The 18876-nt window shown below is 36.8% G+C and overlaps 1 protein-coding gene across 1 annotated transcript; it reads right to left on the reverse strand.

Moving 5' to 3' along the window:
- Positions 1–191: 191 nt before the first annotated feature.
- Positions 192–18395, reverse strand: ddrgk1 (DDRGK domain containing 1). Its single transcript, XM_079607318.1, has 9 exons — positions 18183–18395; positions 16180–16326; positions 13312–13442; positions 12518–12619; positions 8309–8431; positions 6064–6102; positions 5578–5634; positions 5445–5493; positions 192–2610 (listed from the first exon to the last, which is right to left on the reverse strand). The coding sequence occupies exons 1-9, from the start codon at positions 18268–18270 to the stop codon at positions 2438–2440; spliced, it is 909 nt and encodes a 302-aa protein (XP_079463444.1). The 5' UTR covers positions 18271–18395; the 3' UTR covers positions 192–2437.
- Between the last annotated feature and the right edge of the window lie 481 nt (positions 18396–18876).

The raw sequence follows: 18876 nt of genomic DNA on the forward strand, positions 1-18876 counted from the left end.
AGTCCTCTCATATGCATGCTTTCTGTTTCTCATACGACACTGCTGGGAGGAATCAAAATAATAAAGATGACCAGCTCGTTTCAGGAAAAATAAGTACATTTAAAAAATAAATGTATTATGTAAATAAATAAATAAATTAAAGCCTTACCGGTTTAAATTGTCATTACAATAAAACCAACTGTAGTTTTTTTGTGATACTGTTTATTGGACAGGACAGTGAACAGTGAACGGGTTCCCAGCTTCTGACCAATAAATATCCATGACTTCTGTTGTTTGTGATACTTCTGTTGTTCTGTTGATTGCTTTAACCAATCATTTAACAGACATTATAAGTGCATGAAATATTGTAGACTTGATGCTTGATATCACGGCAGGTTTGAGTCCTGAACGATGGTTCCTTGCAATTCAGAGTTCATGACTAAAAATGATTTATTCTTTATAATTGTTTAAGAACTCAAAATTCAGACTTTTTTATCAGAATTGTGAGAGATACTGCAAAAAATGCTTTTCTTATTTAGTATTTTTGTCTTGTTTCAGTCCAAATGTCTAAAAAAATGTTAAATCAAAATGCATTTACTAGATGAGTAAAATGCCATCAGATATTATGTCTTGTTTTCTGGGGAAATAAATCAAAATTAATTGAGTTTTTGCTTAAAAAATTGCAAAATTATCTGCCAATGGGGTCAGGAAAATAATCTTGTTTCTGTTTGAATTAACTTTATTTTTCTGACCCCATTAGCAGATAGTTTTGCTTGTTTTAAGCAACAACACACTTAATTTTTATTTATTTCCCAAGAAAAAAAGACATAATATCGTATGGCATTTTACTCATCTAGTAAATGCATCTTGATTTAATAATTTTTAGATATTTGGAAAATGCCATCAGATATTAAGTCTTGTTTTCTGGGGAAATACATCAAAATTAAGTGTGTTGTTGCTTAAAACAAGCTAAATTATCCACCAATGGGGTCAGAAAAATAAAGTTAATTCAAACAGAAACAAGATTATTTTCCTGACCCCATTGGCAGATAATTTTGCAATTTTTTAAGCAAAAACTCACTTAATTTTGATTTATTTCCCCAGATAACAAGACATAATATCTTAAAGCATTTTACTCATCTGGTAAATGCATCTTGATTTAAGAAGTTTTACATATTTGGACTGGAAACTAGACAAAAACACTGAGTAAGAAAAGCCTTTTTTGCAGTGTATACAGAATTGTGAGATTTAAACCGAATTCTGAAAAATAACATCAGAATTGCAAGAAATAAAGTTGTGGGATATGAGAAGAAAAGGGCTTTATGCCGCTGAGGTGTTCTGGAGGTCGGGCGAGAGGTTTATGAGGGTGTTGTTGAGGTGTTCTGGAGGTCGGGCGAGAGGTTTATGAGGGTGTTGTTGAGGTGTTCTGGAGGTCGGGCGAGAGGTTTATGAGGGTGTTGCTGAGGTGTTCTGGAGGTCGGGCGAGAGGTTTATGAGGGTGTTGTTGAGGTGTTCTGGAGGTCGGGCGAGAGGTTTATGAGGGTGTTGTTGAGGTGTTCTGGAGGTCGGGCGAGAGGTTTATGAGGGTGTTGCTGAGGTGTTCTGGAGGTCGGGCGAGAGGTTTATGAGGGTGTTGTTGAGGTGTTCTGGAGGTCGGGCGAGAGGTTTATGAGGGTGTTGCTGAGGTGTTCTGGAGGTCGGGCGAGAGGTTTATGAGGGTGTTGCTGAGGTGTTCTGGAGGTCGGGCGAGAGGTTTATGAGGGTGTTGTTGAGGTGTTCTGGAGGTCGGGCGAGAGGTTTATGAGGGTGTTGCTGAGGTGTTCTGGAGGTCGGGCGAGAGGTTTATGAGGGTGTTGTTGAGGTGTTCTGGAGGTCGGGCGAGAGGTTTATGAGGGTGTTGCTGAGGTGTTCTGGAGGTCGGGCGAGAGGTTTATGAGGGTGTTGCTGAGGTGTTCTGGAGGTCGGGCGAGAGGTTTATGAGGGTGTTGCTGAGGTGTTCTGGAGGTCGGGCGAGAGGTTTATGAGGGTGTTGCTGAGGTGTTCTGGAGGTCGGGCGAGAGGTTTATGAGGGTGTTGCTGAGGTGTTCTGGAGGTCGGGCGAGAGGTTTATGAGGGTGTTGTTGAGGTGTTCTGGAGGTCGGGCGAGAGGTTTATGAGCGTGTTGCTGAGGTGTTCTGGAGGTCGGGCGAGAGGTTTATGAGCGTGTTGCTGATGTGTTCTGGAGGTCGGGCGAGAGGTTTATGAGGGTGTTGCTGATGTGTTCTGGAGGTCGGGCGAGAGGTTTATGAGCGTGTTGCTGAGGTGTTCTGGAGGTCGGGCGAGAGGTTTATGAGCGTGTTGCTGATGTGTTCTGGAGGTCGGGCGAGAGGTTTATGAGCGTGTTGCTGAGGTGTTCTGGAGGTCGGGCGAGAGGTTTATGAGGGTGTTGCTGAGGTGTTCTGGAGGTCGGGCGAGAGGTTTATGAGGGTGTTGCTGAGGTGTTCTGGAGGTCGGGCGAGAGGTTTATGAGGGTGTTGCTGGCTTGAGCGAGCTCAGAGATGGACACTCTTCCTCTCTGCTTGATGAACTGAGCCACCGCACTCAACTCCTCCGGTGTGATGAAGATGAACTTCCCTCGGTCGTCGATCACTCCTGGAGAAACACACCAGATTATCTTAAAGGGGCGGTTGAGTATGATTTCACGTTTCTAGCTGTAGTGAGTGTGTAATGTTGCTGTTTGATCATAAACAACATCTGCAAAGTTACAACGCTCAAAGTTCAGAGCAAAGGGAGATATTTGCTTTTAAAGAAATCACTTTTTAAGAACTACAACAAACGGCTGGTAGGAACTACACGACATTCCTCCCGGGTTAGTGACATCACCAACCCTAGAATTTACATAAACCCCGCCCCCGGAACACGATTTATAGATCATCAAGACAGAATATGCTAATCAGTGACGAGAAGATAACTATAATCTACATAAATTCATCAGCTAACATTCAGAAATGTCCTGTTCTTCTACATGTTGTCACTTCTTCTCGAGTCTCTCCATCTTTCTGACTCCGGTTTTAACATTTTTTGAGTGTGAGTGTGTGTGTGTGTGTGTGGTAAAAGGACACAAGCTCTTGAAGCTCCGCCCACTGTGCCGGGAGCAGCAGCTCATTTGCATTTAAAGGGACAGACACAAAACGGTGTGTTTTTGCTCACCCTCAAAAAGTGATTTTAACATGATATATAAAAATATCTGTGGGGTATTTTGAGCTGAAACTTCACACACACACTCTGGGGACATCAGAGACTTATTCTACATCTTGTGACAGGGCATGATACCCCCCCTTTAATCTCTTCTCTGATGATGTGGGCGGGGCAACCTGTCACTTACCTCAGATCCACCAATAGCAAACCACAACCATCCAATCAATTTCACATGGACAAAATCAAGCCCCGCCCACATTTGGTTTTTTTTACATCATTTGTGAACGTATGAATTAAGACTTTAGAACATCAGAAACCCTGTATTGTATTATAAAAATAGTAGAGATGCACCGATATCAACTTTTGGCCGATACCGATAACCGATAATTCTTTATATTTGAAAGCTGATAACCGATATATTTGGCTGATAAACCTAAACCCAAATGTGTATATAATTTTTCAAGGCCTGGTTACAAAAACAAAGTCTCACCATTAAAACCCACGTCCCAATCACACAATTATAATGTTCTCATGATAATGTTATGTAGCCGATATGACAGACTTGTGCTGCACTGTATTGTCCTTTTTTAAAAGTGATTTCAATAATTTTCATAATCATCATGTTGAACAGTGCGCATCTGAAGAGTCTCAGCTGAAGGAAATAATACATTATTTATCAACTTTAATACATTAGACATATTTTCTTATCGAGCCGATACCGATAACATTAATAATGAACATATCGGCCGATACCGATAACATTAATAATGAACATATCGGCCGATACCGATAACATTAATAATGAACATATCGGCCGATACCGATAACATTAATAATGAAAATATCGGCCGATACCGATAACATCAATAATGAACATATCGGCCGATACCGATAACATTAATAATGAAAATATCGGCTGATACCGATAACATCAATAATGAACATATCGGCCGATACCGATAACATTAATAATGAAAATATCGGCCGATACCGATAACATCAATAATGAACATATCGGCCGATACCGATAACATTAATAATGAAAATATCGGCTGATACCGATAACATCAATAATGAACATATCGGCCGATACCGATAACATTAATAATGAAAATATCGGCCGATACCGATAACATCAATAATGAACATATCGGCCGATACCGATAACATTAATAATGAAAATATCGGCTGATACCGATAACATCAATAATGAACATATCGGCCGATACCGATAACATTAATAATGAAAATATCGGCTGATACCGATAACATTAATAATGAACATATCGGCCGATACCGATAACATCAATAATGAACATATCGGCCGATACCGATAACATTAATAATGAACATATCGAGCCGATACCGATAACATTAAAAATGAACATATCGGCCGATACCGATAACATTAATAATGAACATATCGGCCGATACCGATAACATTAATAATGAACGTATCGGCCGATACCGATAACATTAATAATGAACGTATCGGCTGATACGATAACATTAATAATGAACATATCGGCCGATACCGATAACATTAATAATGAACATATCGGCCGATACCGATAACATTAATAATGAACATATCGGCCGATACCGATAACATTAATAATGAACATATCGGCCGATACCGATAACATTAATAATGAACGTATCGGCCGATACCGATAACATTAATAATGAACGTATCGGCCGATACCGATAACATTAATAATGAACGTATCGGCTGATACGATAACATTAATAATGAACATATCGGCCGATACCGATAACATTAATAATGAACATATCGGCCGATACCGATAACATTAATAATGAACATATCGGCCGATACCGATAACATTAATAATGAACATATCGGCCGATACCGATAACATTAATAATGAACATATCGGCCGATACCGATAACATTAATAATGAACATATCGGCCGATACCGATAACATTAATAATGAACATATCGGCCGATACCGGTAACATTAATAATGAACATATCGGCCGATACCGATACCATTAATAATGAACATATCGGCCGATACCGATAACATTAATAATGAACATATCGGCCGATACCGATAACATTAATAATGAACATATCGGCCGATACCGATAACATTAATAATGAACATATCGGCCGATACCGATAACATTAATAATGAACATATCGGCCGATACCGATATGGTGGCCGATATATCGTGCATCTCTAAAAAACAGGAAGGTTGAGGAACTGCTGTAATGGTGTAGTGTGTGTTTTGCATCAGGATGAAGTCACACACTCGTACCTGTGAGGGAACCGTCTGCGATCAGGTCCTGAAGTCTGGCAATAGCATCCTGACGTGAAGAAACACACCGCTAGAGTCAGCTTAAAGCACTCAAACGTGTTCAGAAGTCAAAACCGTTGCACTGAACACTGACCTGTGTGCGCAAGCCGAAGTGAGACGCCAAGTCCTCCAGCAAAACCACTTTCGATGTCTGAGCAGGAGACAGAAGTGAACAGGATAAGTAAACATGTGAATGGGATTGAACATCATTTTAGTCATTCCTGCAGATGTCGTGCTCACCTCTCGATTAATAACATTAACATTAATAATGAACATATATATATCTGGTGTCTGAATACTTTTTGGTTTGACTGTATGTATGCTTCACATTATATTTACACAAGATGTTTTGATGTCCATAAAAGACTGATTCATCAATTTGATATCAATCATCTGATCGTTTGCTTTAAGCGCATCATTCAAGTTCCAAATAAAGAGAGACAACCATAATAAAATATCTTTCATTTGTACAGCATATCATAATATCATAAACTAGACATATTTCAACACGCCGCTGCCTTTCAACTCACAAATATGAATGCAACAGCTTTAATCTGAATGTATAACTGAGATGCTTTACCTTGACGTACGTGATGAACTCTTGCAGAAGGTTGCGAGACTGAAAAACACAAAGTAACTTTAAAATCTGATAGATTTTGCTTTACATTTCGCCTGTAGTGTCTCGCCTTAAAGGGGCCATGACATGAAAAATCAAACTCAATCAAGTTTATCCAGTTTAAACAGTTGGTTTGAGTCTCTAGAGACTTCAGAAGATCCCAGCGTCAGGAACAAGCGGATGTTTATTATAATGGCGTCCCGGATCATGTCACAGGATTATATGTTTGTTCGGAGCATTCGACTGCAGATTGTTTTGCAATGGAGAGTTCACAAAGAAACATTAGTTTAAAGATGAAGCAGCATCACAAACCCGGAGTAAATTATTTCATAATGCTGATGGTTTCATATGTTTTTAATAGTGAGTGGGTGTTGATACTGTTTCCTGTGCAATGATGTTAGCCAATCATAACAATGGCATTTACTGACAAGCCACCTTGTGGTGAAAGTCCAGCTTTTAATGTTGTTTATGTGTCTATGTGGTGTTTTTAATAAATGAATGTGTAAGTTCATAAGTCGACAGCATTGCTGAGTATTTTCTGCTTAAAACTGCAGTGAACCAAAGACAGTCTCAAAAACACGGTTTGAAATCGCTGGTGTTTCTGACGTCACACACTACCTTGACCAATCAGATCAACGTGTGATCGTCAACCAGTGGATCTCTGAGTGAGTGAGTGGAGGCGGGGCTCATTTGCATATTCATAGAACCGCGCATACTAAATGAGGCGAGGGTGTCGAGTTACATTCAAGATATGTTAAGACATGAAGATTTTTTTCTAGGAAAAAACTTTTAAAAAGGTGATCAAAGATGAGTTTTAAGGGATGATATTCTTATATACTTTAAAGGAGCACCTTAAAAAGTGATAATTTCAGACAGAGGCTCAGAAAAAGGGTTAAAATTAATATTTTTTCTACATATATATTTGTTTTTCGTTCAAGAAAGCTATTCAAATTATAAGTGAACCTCAAGGAACATATTAAAATAAAATAAATAAAAAAAGTCCATGTCATGACCCCTTTAATTAATAAATAAACCTTACAACAAATGTAAGAAGTTCCGGTTACACTTTATTTTAAGGTGTCATTGTTACAGTGTAATTATATTTAAGTGCTGAGTAATAGTAAGCACTACTATAGGGTTAGGGTAGGATTAAGATTTGGTTGAGGGTTAGTTGCATGTAGTTATGCATATTTTAGTACATGTAACATATGTAACAAGGACACTGTAAAATAAAGTGTTACCCAACTTCCTCTGCAGGTTTGCACTGATACATTGTTGCAAACACACTCACTACCGTCACTAAACACAAAATAACTTTAGCATCAGATGGACAGGACAGAAAAAACGTTTAAATATGTAATTTTGGTGTTTTAATACAATTATTCACTAAAGAGAAACTCAAAGGAGCCGCGCCTTTAAAAAAAGATAATTTCAGACAGAGGCTCAGAATGAGGGTTTAAAATAATAACTTTTCTACATCCAGGAGAAACTGGAAAAATGAGAATATGGTGCAAAAGTTCATTTATTTCAGTAATTCAACTTAAAAGGTGAAACTAATATATTATATAGACTCACTACATGCAAAGTGAGATATTACAAGCCTTTATTTGTTATAATTGTGATGATTATGGCGTACAGATTAAACATACAGACAACGTCTCAAACATAAAAAATATATATAAAAAAAGATACAATGTAGAATATCCAAAGCGAAATGGTATTTTAAGATGCTATTTTAGCAAGTAAAAACGAGTCTAAAAACACAGACAAACAAACTTCAAATTTTTATGAAAACCTTTTCACAATATTCTAATTTTGAATTTGGGGTTTTCATAATCATAAGCTGTAAGCCATAATCATCACAATTATAACAAATAAAGGCTTGAAATATCTCACTTTGCATGTAATGAGTCTATATAATATTAGTTTCACCTTTTAAGTTGAATTACTGAAATAAATGAACTTTTGCACCATATTCTCATGTTTACAGTTTCACCTGTACATATTTGTTTTTGTGCAAAAAAAAAAACACTATTAAAATTATAAGTGAACCTCAAGGAACTTATTAAAATAAAAAAATCTTTAATAAATGAGCCAGGAATGACTCTAAGATGAACTTTGGCAGCCTTGTTTGCTCGGACACACTCCGTCCCGTCACCGGACACAGCATAACTCGAGCACTGACGGACAGGCGATTGGAGGAACGCACCTCTTGCTCGTCGAGCTCTTCTGCTTCTCCCTGATCCTCGATCACAAACGCCTCCTTCATCCGCTGGTACTCCTCCTCTTCTCTCCTCTCCTGGTCCTCTTTAACACGACGCAACTCATCCTCCTGCGGACGAGACGTTTACTGAGATTAAAGCTGACCGCTTACACACGAGTTCCAGTCCAAACATCTAAAAACTCCTAAATCAAGATGCATTTACAACAGAAAAGTGTTATTTGTCTTATTTATCTGGGTTCTCAGCGCTGTCAAAATAAAAGTCCCACTTCTGACACTTACTAGCCAAACAGAAAAGTGTTATTTGTCTTATTTATCTGGGTTCTCTGCGCTGTCAAAATAAAAGTCCCACTTCTGACACCTGGGCCCTGTCCCAAATGGCGCACTTGATGTGGACTTTCGGTCTCGTGGACTTAAATTGCGCGTGCTCGCTGAGTCTACGAGTCCGTAGGCCGTCCCATTCATCACTTTAACGCTCTGAAGTGTGCTCAGCAGCGCCCCCTTTGTACCCTTGAAGCGGTCTTCCGCGAAGCCCGCATGGATGCAGGCTTCACGCACTTTAACTACCCAGGAATCCTTGCGAATTTGCGAAAGGCCAATCAGACAACGAATGGGAGGAGCTTTCGCTCACGTTAACATGAGAAGAACATATTTAAGTGTAAATATCATTATGGTTTTTATGACCTATGTGTACATTTTACCAGTTATTACCTACAGTTTATACAAACATATTGTCATCAACCAGTGGTTGATGTCTCAAACATAAATATAAATATATATTTATATTTAATATAAACATAAATAGCGCACTGAATAATAGGCTACGATCGCATTATGCTTAATTAAATAAATATAAACGAATGTCAGGGCTTTACTGAGTCATATGTAAATGTAGAAATATAATATTTAAACAACAACCGGACCGTCTTCCTATTTCCGGCGTGGCGATCGAGTCTGTCCCAAAAATACCTCTCAATGCGCCCTCGTGGACTCGTGCCAAGGGCCCTATAGGTCTGCACTACATGACGTCACCAAAGTGTGGACTCTGAGGAAGTCCACAAGTCCGGAGTGTGCCATTTGGGACAGGGCCTTACTAGCCAAACAGAAAAGTGTTATTTGTCTTATTTATCTGGGTTCTCAGCGCTGTCAAAATAAAAGTCCCACTTCTGACACTTACTAGCCAAACAGAAAAGTGTTATTTGTCTTATTTATCTGGGTTCTCTGCGCTGTCAAAATAAAAGTCCCGCTTCTGACACTTACTAGCCAAACAGAAAAGTGTTATTTGTCTTATTTATCTGGGTTCTCTGCGCTGTCAAAATAAAAGTCCCACTTCTGACACTTACTAGCCAAACAGAAAAGTGTTATTTGTCTTATTTATCTGGGTTCTCTGCGCTGTCAAAATAAAAGTCCCGCTTCTGACACTTACTAGCCAAACAGAAAAGTGTTATTTGTCTTATTTATCTGGGTTCTCTGCGCTGTCAAAATAAAAGTCCCGCTTCTGACACTTACTAGCCAAACAGAAAAGTGTTATTTGTCTTATTTATCTGGGTTCTCAGCGCTGTCAAAATAAAAGTCCCACTTCTGACACTTACTAGCCAAACAGAAAAGTGTTATTTGTCTTATTTATCTGGGTTCTCTGCGCTGTCAAAATAAAAGTCCCACTTCTGACACTTACTAGCCAAACAGAAAAGTGTTATTTGTCTTATTTATCTGGGTTCTCTGCGCTGTCAAAATAAAAGTCCCGCTTCTGACACTTACTAGCCAAACAGAAAAGTGTTATTTGTCTTATTTATCTGGGTTCTCTGCGCTGTCAAAATAAAAGTCCCGCTTCTGACACTTACTAGCCAAACAGAAAAGTGTTATTTGTCTTATTTATCTGGGTTCTCAGCGCTGTCAAAATAAAAGCCCCGCTTCTGACACTTACTAGCCAAACAGAAAAGCGTTATTTGTCTTATTTATCTGGGTTCTCAGCGCTGTCAAAATAAAAGTCCCGCTTCTGACACTTAGTAGCCAAACAGAAAAGTGTTATTTGTCTTATTTATCTGGGTTCTCAGCGCTGTCAAAATAAAAGTCCCGCTTCTGACACTTACTAGCCAAACAGAAAAGCGTTATTTGTCTTATTTATCTGGGTTCTCAGCGCTGTCAAAATAAAAGCCCCGCTTCTGACACTTACTAGCCAAACAGAAAAGTGTTATTTGTCTTATTTATCTGGGTTCTCTGCGCTGTCAAAATAAAAGTCCCGCTTCTGACACTTAGTAGCCAAACAGAAAAGTGTTATTTGTCTCATTTATCTGGGTTCTCTGCGCTGTCAAAATAAAAGTCCCGCTTCTGACACTTAGTAGCCAAACAAAAATGTGTTATTTGTCTTATTTATCTGGGTTCTCAGCGCTGTCAAAATAAAAGCCCCGCTTCTGACACTTACTAGCCAAACAGAAAAGTGTTATTTGTCTTATTTATCTGGGTTATCAGCGCTGTCAAAATAAAAGTCCCGCTTCTGACACTTACTAGCCAAACAGAAAAGTGTTATTTGTCTTATTTATCTGGGTTCTCTGCGCTGTCAAAATAAAAGTCCCGCTTCTGACACTTAGTAGCCAAACAGAAAAGTGTTATTTGTCTTATTTATCTGGGTTCTCAGCGCTGTAAAAATAAAAGCCCCCCTTCTGACACTTACTAGCCAAACAGAAAAGCGTTATTTGTCTTATTTATCTGGGTTCTCAGCGCTGCCAAAATAAAAGTCCCACTTCTGACACTTACTAGCCAAACAAAAAAGTGTTATTTGTTTCATTTATCTGGGTTCTCTGCGCTGTCAAAATAAAAGTCCCGCTTCTGACACTTAGCCAAACAGAAAAGTGTTATTTGTCTTATTTATCTGGGTTCACTGCGCTGTCAAAATAAAAGTCCCGCTTCTGACACTTAGTAGCCAAACAGAAAAGTGTTATTTGTCTTATTTATCTGGGTTCTCTGCGCTGTCAAAATAAAAGCCCCGCTTCTGACACTTACTAGCCAAACAGAAAAGCGTTATTTGTCTTATTTATCTGGGTTCTCAGCGCTGTCAAAATAAAAGTCCCGCTTCTGACACTTACTAGCCAAACAGAAAAGTGTTATTTGTCTTATTTATCTGGGTTCTCTGCGCTGTCAAAATAAAAGCCCCGCTTCTGACACTTACTAGCCAAACAGAAAAGCGTTATTTGTCTTATTTATCTGGGTTCTCAGCGCTGTCAAAATAAAAGTCCCGCTTCTGACACTTAGTAGCCAAACAGAAAAGTGTTATTTGTCTTATTTATCTGGGTTCTCTGCGCTGTCAAAATAAAAGCCCCGCTTCTGACACTTACTAGCCAAACAGAAAAGCGTTATTTGTCTTATTTATCTGGGTTCTCAGCGCTGTCAAAATAAAAGTCCCGCTTCTGACACTTAGTAGCCAAACAGAAAAGTGTTATTTGTCTTATTTATCTGGGTTCTCTGCGCTGTCAAAATAAAAGCCCCGCTTCTGACACTTACTAGCCAAACAGAAAAGTGTTATTTGTCTTATTTATCTGGGTTCTCTGCGCTGTCAAAATAAAAGTCCCGCTTCTGACACTTACTAGCCAAACAGAAAAGTGTTATTTGTCTTATTTATCTGGGTTCTCAGCGCTGTCAAAATAAAAGTCCCACTTCTGACACTTACTAGCCAAACAGAAAAGTGTTATTTGTCTTATTTATCTGGGTTCTCAGCGCTGTAAAAATAAAAGTCCCACTTCTGACACTTACTAGCCAAACAGAAAAGTGTTATTTGTCTCATTTATCTGGGTTCTCTGCGCTGTCAAAATAAAAGTCCCACTTCTGACACTTACTAGCCAAACAGAAAAGTGTTATTTGTCTTATTTATCTGGGTTCTCTGCGCTGTCAAAATAAAAGTCCCGCTTCTGACACTTACTAGCCAAACAGAAAAGTGTTATTTGTCTTATTTATCTGGGTTCTCTGCGCTGTCAAAATAAAAGTCCCGCTTCTGACACTTACTAGCCAAACAGAAAAGTGTTATTTGTCTTATTTATCTGGGTTCTCTGCGCTGTCAAAATAAAAGTCCCACTTCTGACACTTACTAGCCAAACAGAAAAGTGTTATTTGTCTTATTTATCTGGGTTCTCTGCGCTGTCAAAATAAAAGTCCCGCTTCTGACACTTACTAGCTAAACCGAAAAGTGTTATTTGTAAAAATGACCTGTTTTTGCTCTTGCAGTTTCTCCTTCTCCTCTTCTTTCTGTCTCTCTTGATCTCTGAGCTCCTGCATCTTCTTCCTCTCCTCTCGCTCTTCCAGCTCGGCCTAAAACACACACACACACACACACACACATTAATAACCATACGTCTGATACGGGTGAAAGTGAGATGTAGCATATGGAGCGAATTTTGTGCCATAGATAAACAAACCAAACCCGCATTTTGCAAACAAACTCGATCTGCTTTGCAAAGGAAAACTCGACTCGCAAACAACCAGAAAGTAACAAATATGTGACCCTGGACCACAAAACCAGTCACATGGGTCAATTTTCTGAAATAGAGATGTATACATAATCTGAAGATGAATAAATAATCTCTCCATTGATGTGTGGTTTGTTAGGATAGGACAATATTTGGTCGAGACAACTATTGAAAATCTGGAATCTGAGGAGCAAAAAAATTTAAACATTGAGAAAATCTCCTTTAAAGTTGTGCATTTATGTTCACGATTGTGCTGCATTCACTCACAAAAATACATGTTTTATATATTTACGGTAGGACATTTACTGAATATCTTCATGGAACATGATCTTAATATCCTCATGATTTTTGGCATAAAAGAAAAATGGATAATTTTGACTCATACGATGTATAGTTGCTATTGCCACAGATATACCCGTGCGGCTCCAGACTGGGTTTGGGTCACAGGGTCACATATAAATAAATGAGCCTAGATAATATTCCACAAATAAATATGAAAGCAAAATGGACTCCACAGAGGCCGTGGTGTGTGACCTCTCTCTGAGCTTTCCGCGCTTGCTTCTCTTCCAGCTTCTTCTGTTTCTTTGCTCCCACTTTCCCGGAGGCTTGCGGTCGCTCTTCAGACCGGTCGTCCGGATCCTCCTCGGCCTCCACGGGACTGTCCTCTGAAGGGGTTAAAGGTTACTGAACATCTGTCTGTGATATACAGTGATATACAGCCACAATTATTAGAACACAGCTAAATATGCTTTTCTTACTCAGTTTTTTTGTCTTGTTTCCAGTCCAAATATATAAAAATTCTTAAATCAAGATGTATTTACTAGATAAAATTACATTAAAAAAATTAAGTGAGTTGTTGCTTAAAACAAGCTAAATTATCTGCCAATGGGGTAAGAAAAAAAATGGGGTAATGCAAAAACTCACTTTTTATTTATTTTTTAAATCAGAAAACAAGACAGAATATCGTATGGCGTTTTACTCATCTAGTAAATGTATCTTGATTTAAGAATTTTTAGATATTTGGACTGGAAAAAAGACAAAAATACTGAGTAAGAAAAGCATTATTTTGCAGTGAACGCCTGACAAGATCTGAAAATATTGAATTTTTTAAAATTTCATAATGTTCATGAAGCATGCAGATGATTGCTCGGAGCACAACAAATACCAGATGAGTCATACTGTATATTCATAAAATGTTATAATATATATATATATATTAGGGCTGTCAAAAGATTAATCGTGATTAATCGCATCCAAAATAAGTTTGTGTTTACATAATATATGTGTGTGTACTCTCAGCCTCCCCGGGAAAGTCTATGCTAGGGTACTGGAGAGGAGATTACGGCCGATAGTAGAACCTCGGATTCAGGAGGAACAGTGCGGTTTTCGTCCGGGCCGTGGAACACTGGACCAGCTCTATACCCTCTACAGGGTGCTGGAGGGTTCATGGGAGTTTGCCCAACCAATCCACATGTGTTTTGTGGATTTGGAGAAGGCATTCGACTGTGTCCCTCGAGGCGGCCTGTGGAGGGTGCTCCGGGAGTATGGGGTCCGGGGTCCTTTGCTGAGGGCTGTCCGGTCCCTGTACGACCGGAGCAGGAGCTTGGTTCGCATTGCCGGCAGTAAGTCAGACTTGTTCCCGGTGCATGTTGGACTCCGGCAGGGCTGCCCTTTGTCGCCGGTTCTGTTCATAATATTTATGGACAGAATTTCTAGGCGCAGCCAGGGGCCGGAGGGTGTCGGGTTCGGGGACCACACGATGTCGTCTCTGCTGTTTGCGGATGATGTTGTCGTATTGGCCCCATCAGACCAGGACCTTCAGCATGCACTGGGACGGTTTGCAGCCGAGTGTGAAGCGGCTGGGATGAGAATCAGCACCTCCAAATCCGAGGCCATGGTCCTCAGTCGGGAAAGGGTGGCTTGCCTACTTCAGGTTGGTGGAGAGTTCCTGCCTCAAGTGGAGGAGTTCAAGTATCTTGGGGTCTTGTTCACGAGTGAGGGAAGGATGGAACGGGAGATTGACAGACGGATCGGTGCAGCTTCCACAGTAATGCGGACGATGTACCGGTCTGTCGTGGTGAAGAAAGAGCTGAGCCGCAAGCTCTCGATTTACCGGTCAATCTACGTTCCTACTCTCAACTATGGTCATGAGCTTTGGGTCATGACCGAAAGGACAAGATCCCGGATACAGGCGGCCGAAATGAGCTTTCTCCGCAGGGTGGCTGGGCGATCCCTTAGAGATAGGGTGAGGAGCTCGGTCACTCGGGAGGAGCTCAGAGTAGAGCCGCTGCTCCTCCACATCGAGAGGGGTCAGCTGAGGTGGCTTGGGCATCTGTTCCGGATGCCTCCTGAACGCCTTCCTGGGAAGGTGTTCCGGGCACGTCCCACCGGGAGGAGACCCCGAGGAAGACCTAGGACACGCTGGAGAGACTATGTCTCCCGGCTGGCCTGGGAACGCCTCGGTGTCCCCCCGGAAGAGCTGGAGGAAGTGGCTAGGGAGAGGGAAGTCTGGGCATCTCTGCTTAGACTGCTGCCCCCGCGACCCGGCCCCGGATAAGCGGAAGAAGATGGATGGATGGATGTGTGTGTACTGTGTATAATTATTTATATATATAAAAACACACACAATCATGTATATATTTAAGAAAAATTGGTTATATTTATATATAAAATATAAATTATATAAATGTATATACAGTATATAAATGCAATTATTCCTTAAATATATACATGAATGTGTGTGTACACACATATATTATGTAAACACAAACTTTTATTTTGGATTTGATTAATCACGATTAATCTTTTGACAGCTCTAATATATATATATGAACAATTTAGAATTAGATAGGAATAAAATGTCCTTATTATTATTTACATAGTTAGTTATAATTAATTTATAATAAATAAATAAAATTCCCCTTACTATAGTGCTGTCCTGTTATATTTATTATTCTTTGTTCATTATTTTATTTTAATCAAATTATTTATGTAATTATTTCAATAAAATTGTATGCATGTATTTACTTATTAAAGTATAATTTATTGACTTATTTCAATATTTTTTATTTTTTATTTTAATATAATTTATTGACTTATTTATTGAAATCTTTTGTACTATTTATGTTAATATAATGGATTTACTTATTTTAATCTTCTTATTATTTACTTTAATATAATGCATCTACTAATTCATTACACATTATACAATAAACACTTAAATGTGTATTTTGGATGTTTTCTTAATGTTAGTTAATAAACAGCTGTTCATTGTTTGTTCATGTTAGTTCACAGTGCGTTAACTATTCCCAGTTCATGTTAACTAATGAACCTTATTGTAAAGCGTCACCATTAAGCGTATTAGCGTAACGCTCGGTGGGCTCTGATTGGCTGCTGATGTACCGTTGTCTGCCGGCCGCTGGGCCCGCTGGGCGCTCACTCGGGTGTGCAGGTTCCTGCGGCGCCGGGCCGCTCCCGGGGGACGCTCCTCCGACACCTGCGGACGCGACCCGGACCGAGACGCCACATCCCGACGCTCCTCTCGGTCCGCTGGGAGGAGGAGACACAACATCCTTACATTTAGAGCACAGCTGGAGATGTTCGTGTATACACACACACACACGTTTCGTACACTACAATTACTTCTTTAAAACTTACATTTTTTACAGTCAACGGTTAAAATCAATTTCTATTCATTTACATTGTTAGTTTTCCTCCTCACTACAGTGCTGAACTGTTAGATGTATTATTCTTTCTTTATTATTCATTTATTTTAATCAAATTATTTATGCAATTATGACAATATAATTCAATTATGTATGCATGCATGTATTTTATAATAATTTATTTACTTGTTTATTTTAGTCTTTTTTATTTATCAATATTTACTTTTTATTATTATTTTAATATAACCTATTAACTTATTTATTTTTTAATGTTTTGTATTTTAATCTTTTTTTAATTTATTTTAACAATTTATTTACATATTAATTTTAATATTTGTTATTATTTATTTAAATATAATTTATTTACTTGTTATTTAATTGAATCTTTTTTTATTATTTTGATATAATTTATTTACTTGTTTATTTTTAATATTTAATATTATTTATTTTAAAATAATCTATTCACTTATTTAAATGTTTTATATTTATTTTAACAATTTATTTACTTTTGTAATCTTTTTTTGTTATTTATGTTAATATAATTTATTAACTTGTTTATTTTAAATGGTCATTTGAATTGCAATTTATTAAATTATTTTAATCTTTCTTGTTATTTATTTTAATATAATTTATTAACTTATTTATTTTAATTATTTTAAATGTTCATTTGAATTGCAATTTATTGACTTATTTTAATCTTTCTTGTTATTTATTTTAATATAATTTATTAAATTATTAATTTTAATTATTTTAAATATTAATTTTAATTGCAATTTATTGACTTATTTTAATCTTTCTTGTTATTTATTTTAATATAATTTATTAACTTGTTTATTTTAATTATTTTAAATGGTCATTTGAATTGCAATTTATTGACTTATTTTAATCTTATTTGTTATTTATGTTAATATATTTATTAACTTATTTATTTTAATTATTTTAAATGTTCATTTGAATTGCAATTTATTGACTTATTTTAATCTTTCTTGTTATTTATTTTAATATAATTGATTAACTTATTAATTTTAATTATTTTAAATATTCATTTTAATTGCAATTTATTGACTTATTTTAATCTTTTTTGTTATTTTTGTTAATATAATTGATTAACTTATTAATTTTAATTATTTTAAATATTCATTTTAATTGCAGTTTATTTACTTATTTTAATCTTTCTTGTTATTTATGTTAATATAATTGATTAACTTATTAATTTTAATTATTTTAAATATTCATTTTAATTGCAGTTTATTTACTTATTTTAATCTTTCTTGTTATTTATGTTAATATAATTTATTAACTTATTTATTTTAAATATTCATTTGAATTGCAATTTATTGACTTATTTTAATATTTGTATTATTTGTCCTAATTTATTGACTTGTTTATTTTAATCTTTCTTATTATTTATTAATTTTTCCCCCATCTAAACATGTGAAATCCCTGTTCTAGGAGGATCATGGAAATTATGAAGGGAATAAAATATTTTACAAAATTAGTTTTTAAGATGCCAAAGTAAAAGCTCTGGATGATATTTATGCTTCCTCACACAGTATTAATAAGTCTGTATACTTGAAACTAAGTAAATATTCTTCACAGGCTTCCTGAGATTAATGTTTACAGCCAGTGAGCATCATATGAGTTTAATAACCGTGTTTTGAGCAGTAATATCAGGTTATGATTGACAGCTGCTCTCTGTCGCATTACTGACTGTATATTAATGTCCATATTTTCCCTCACCTTCCTCAGTCCGTCCACGAACTTTCACCGCAAACACGATCAGAACGAGCAGAATAATCGCAGCCACGATATACAGAACCACATCCATTTCGCTGATAAATAAATACAATTTATTATTTACTACTAACTACAAACAGCTCTGTGCAGAAAGAGGAAGTTGACGTTAGCCTTGATCGCGCGTCACTTCCGTCTCACAGCGCGACCCCTACAGGCGTGGAGGAACGTAAGAACAACGGTATAAATATAATATAGCATATAAATTATGTACTTGCATTTACTATACAATATACTAATGATATAATAATAATATATAATTAAATTAACTTATTCATACAATCATCTATTCTCCTCTTAATTCATTTAACTTGTGTGTGTGTATATATATATATATATATTAATATAATTTACTTATTTTAATCATTTAATTATTTATTTTAGTATAATTCATTTAATTATTTTAATAATTCATTTTAGTATAATTTATTTACTTATTTCAATATAATGTATGTGCTTATTTATTTTAATCTTTTTATTATTTATTTACTTTTTATATATTTATATAATTTATCTACTTATTTTAATATTTCTTCATTTTTTAACATAATTTATTTACTTTGTATATATTTTTAACTAATTTAATTATTTTAATATTTCTTAATATTTTTTTAAATATAATTTATGTACTTGGTTATTT

Source organism: Phoxinus phoxinus (genome assembly GCF_949152265.1).
Source record: "Phoxinus phoxinus genome assembly, chromosome: 3".
Lineage (NCBI taxonomy): Eukaryota > Metazoa > Chordata > Actinopteri > Cypriniformes > Leuciscidae > Phoxinus > Phoxinus phoxinus.

What these genes read in the sequence shown, in the direction of transcription:
- ddrgk1 (XM_079607318.1), bottom strand. Translation starts at nt 18,270, where the DNA reads ATGGATGTGGTTCTGTATATCGTGGCTGCGATTATTCTGCTCGTTCTG. An exon ending in TCGTGGACGGACTGAGGAAG is followed by an intron (nt 16,327 to 18,182) that starts GTGAGGGAAAAT and finishes TCCTCCTCCCAG; the next exon opens with CGGACCGAGAGGAGCGTCGG. An exon ending in CCAGCGGCCGGCAGACAACG is followed by an intron (nt 13,443 to 16,179) that starts GTACATCAGCAG and finishes TAACCCCTTCAG; the next exon opens with AGGACAGTCCCGTGGAGGCC.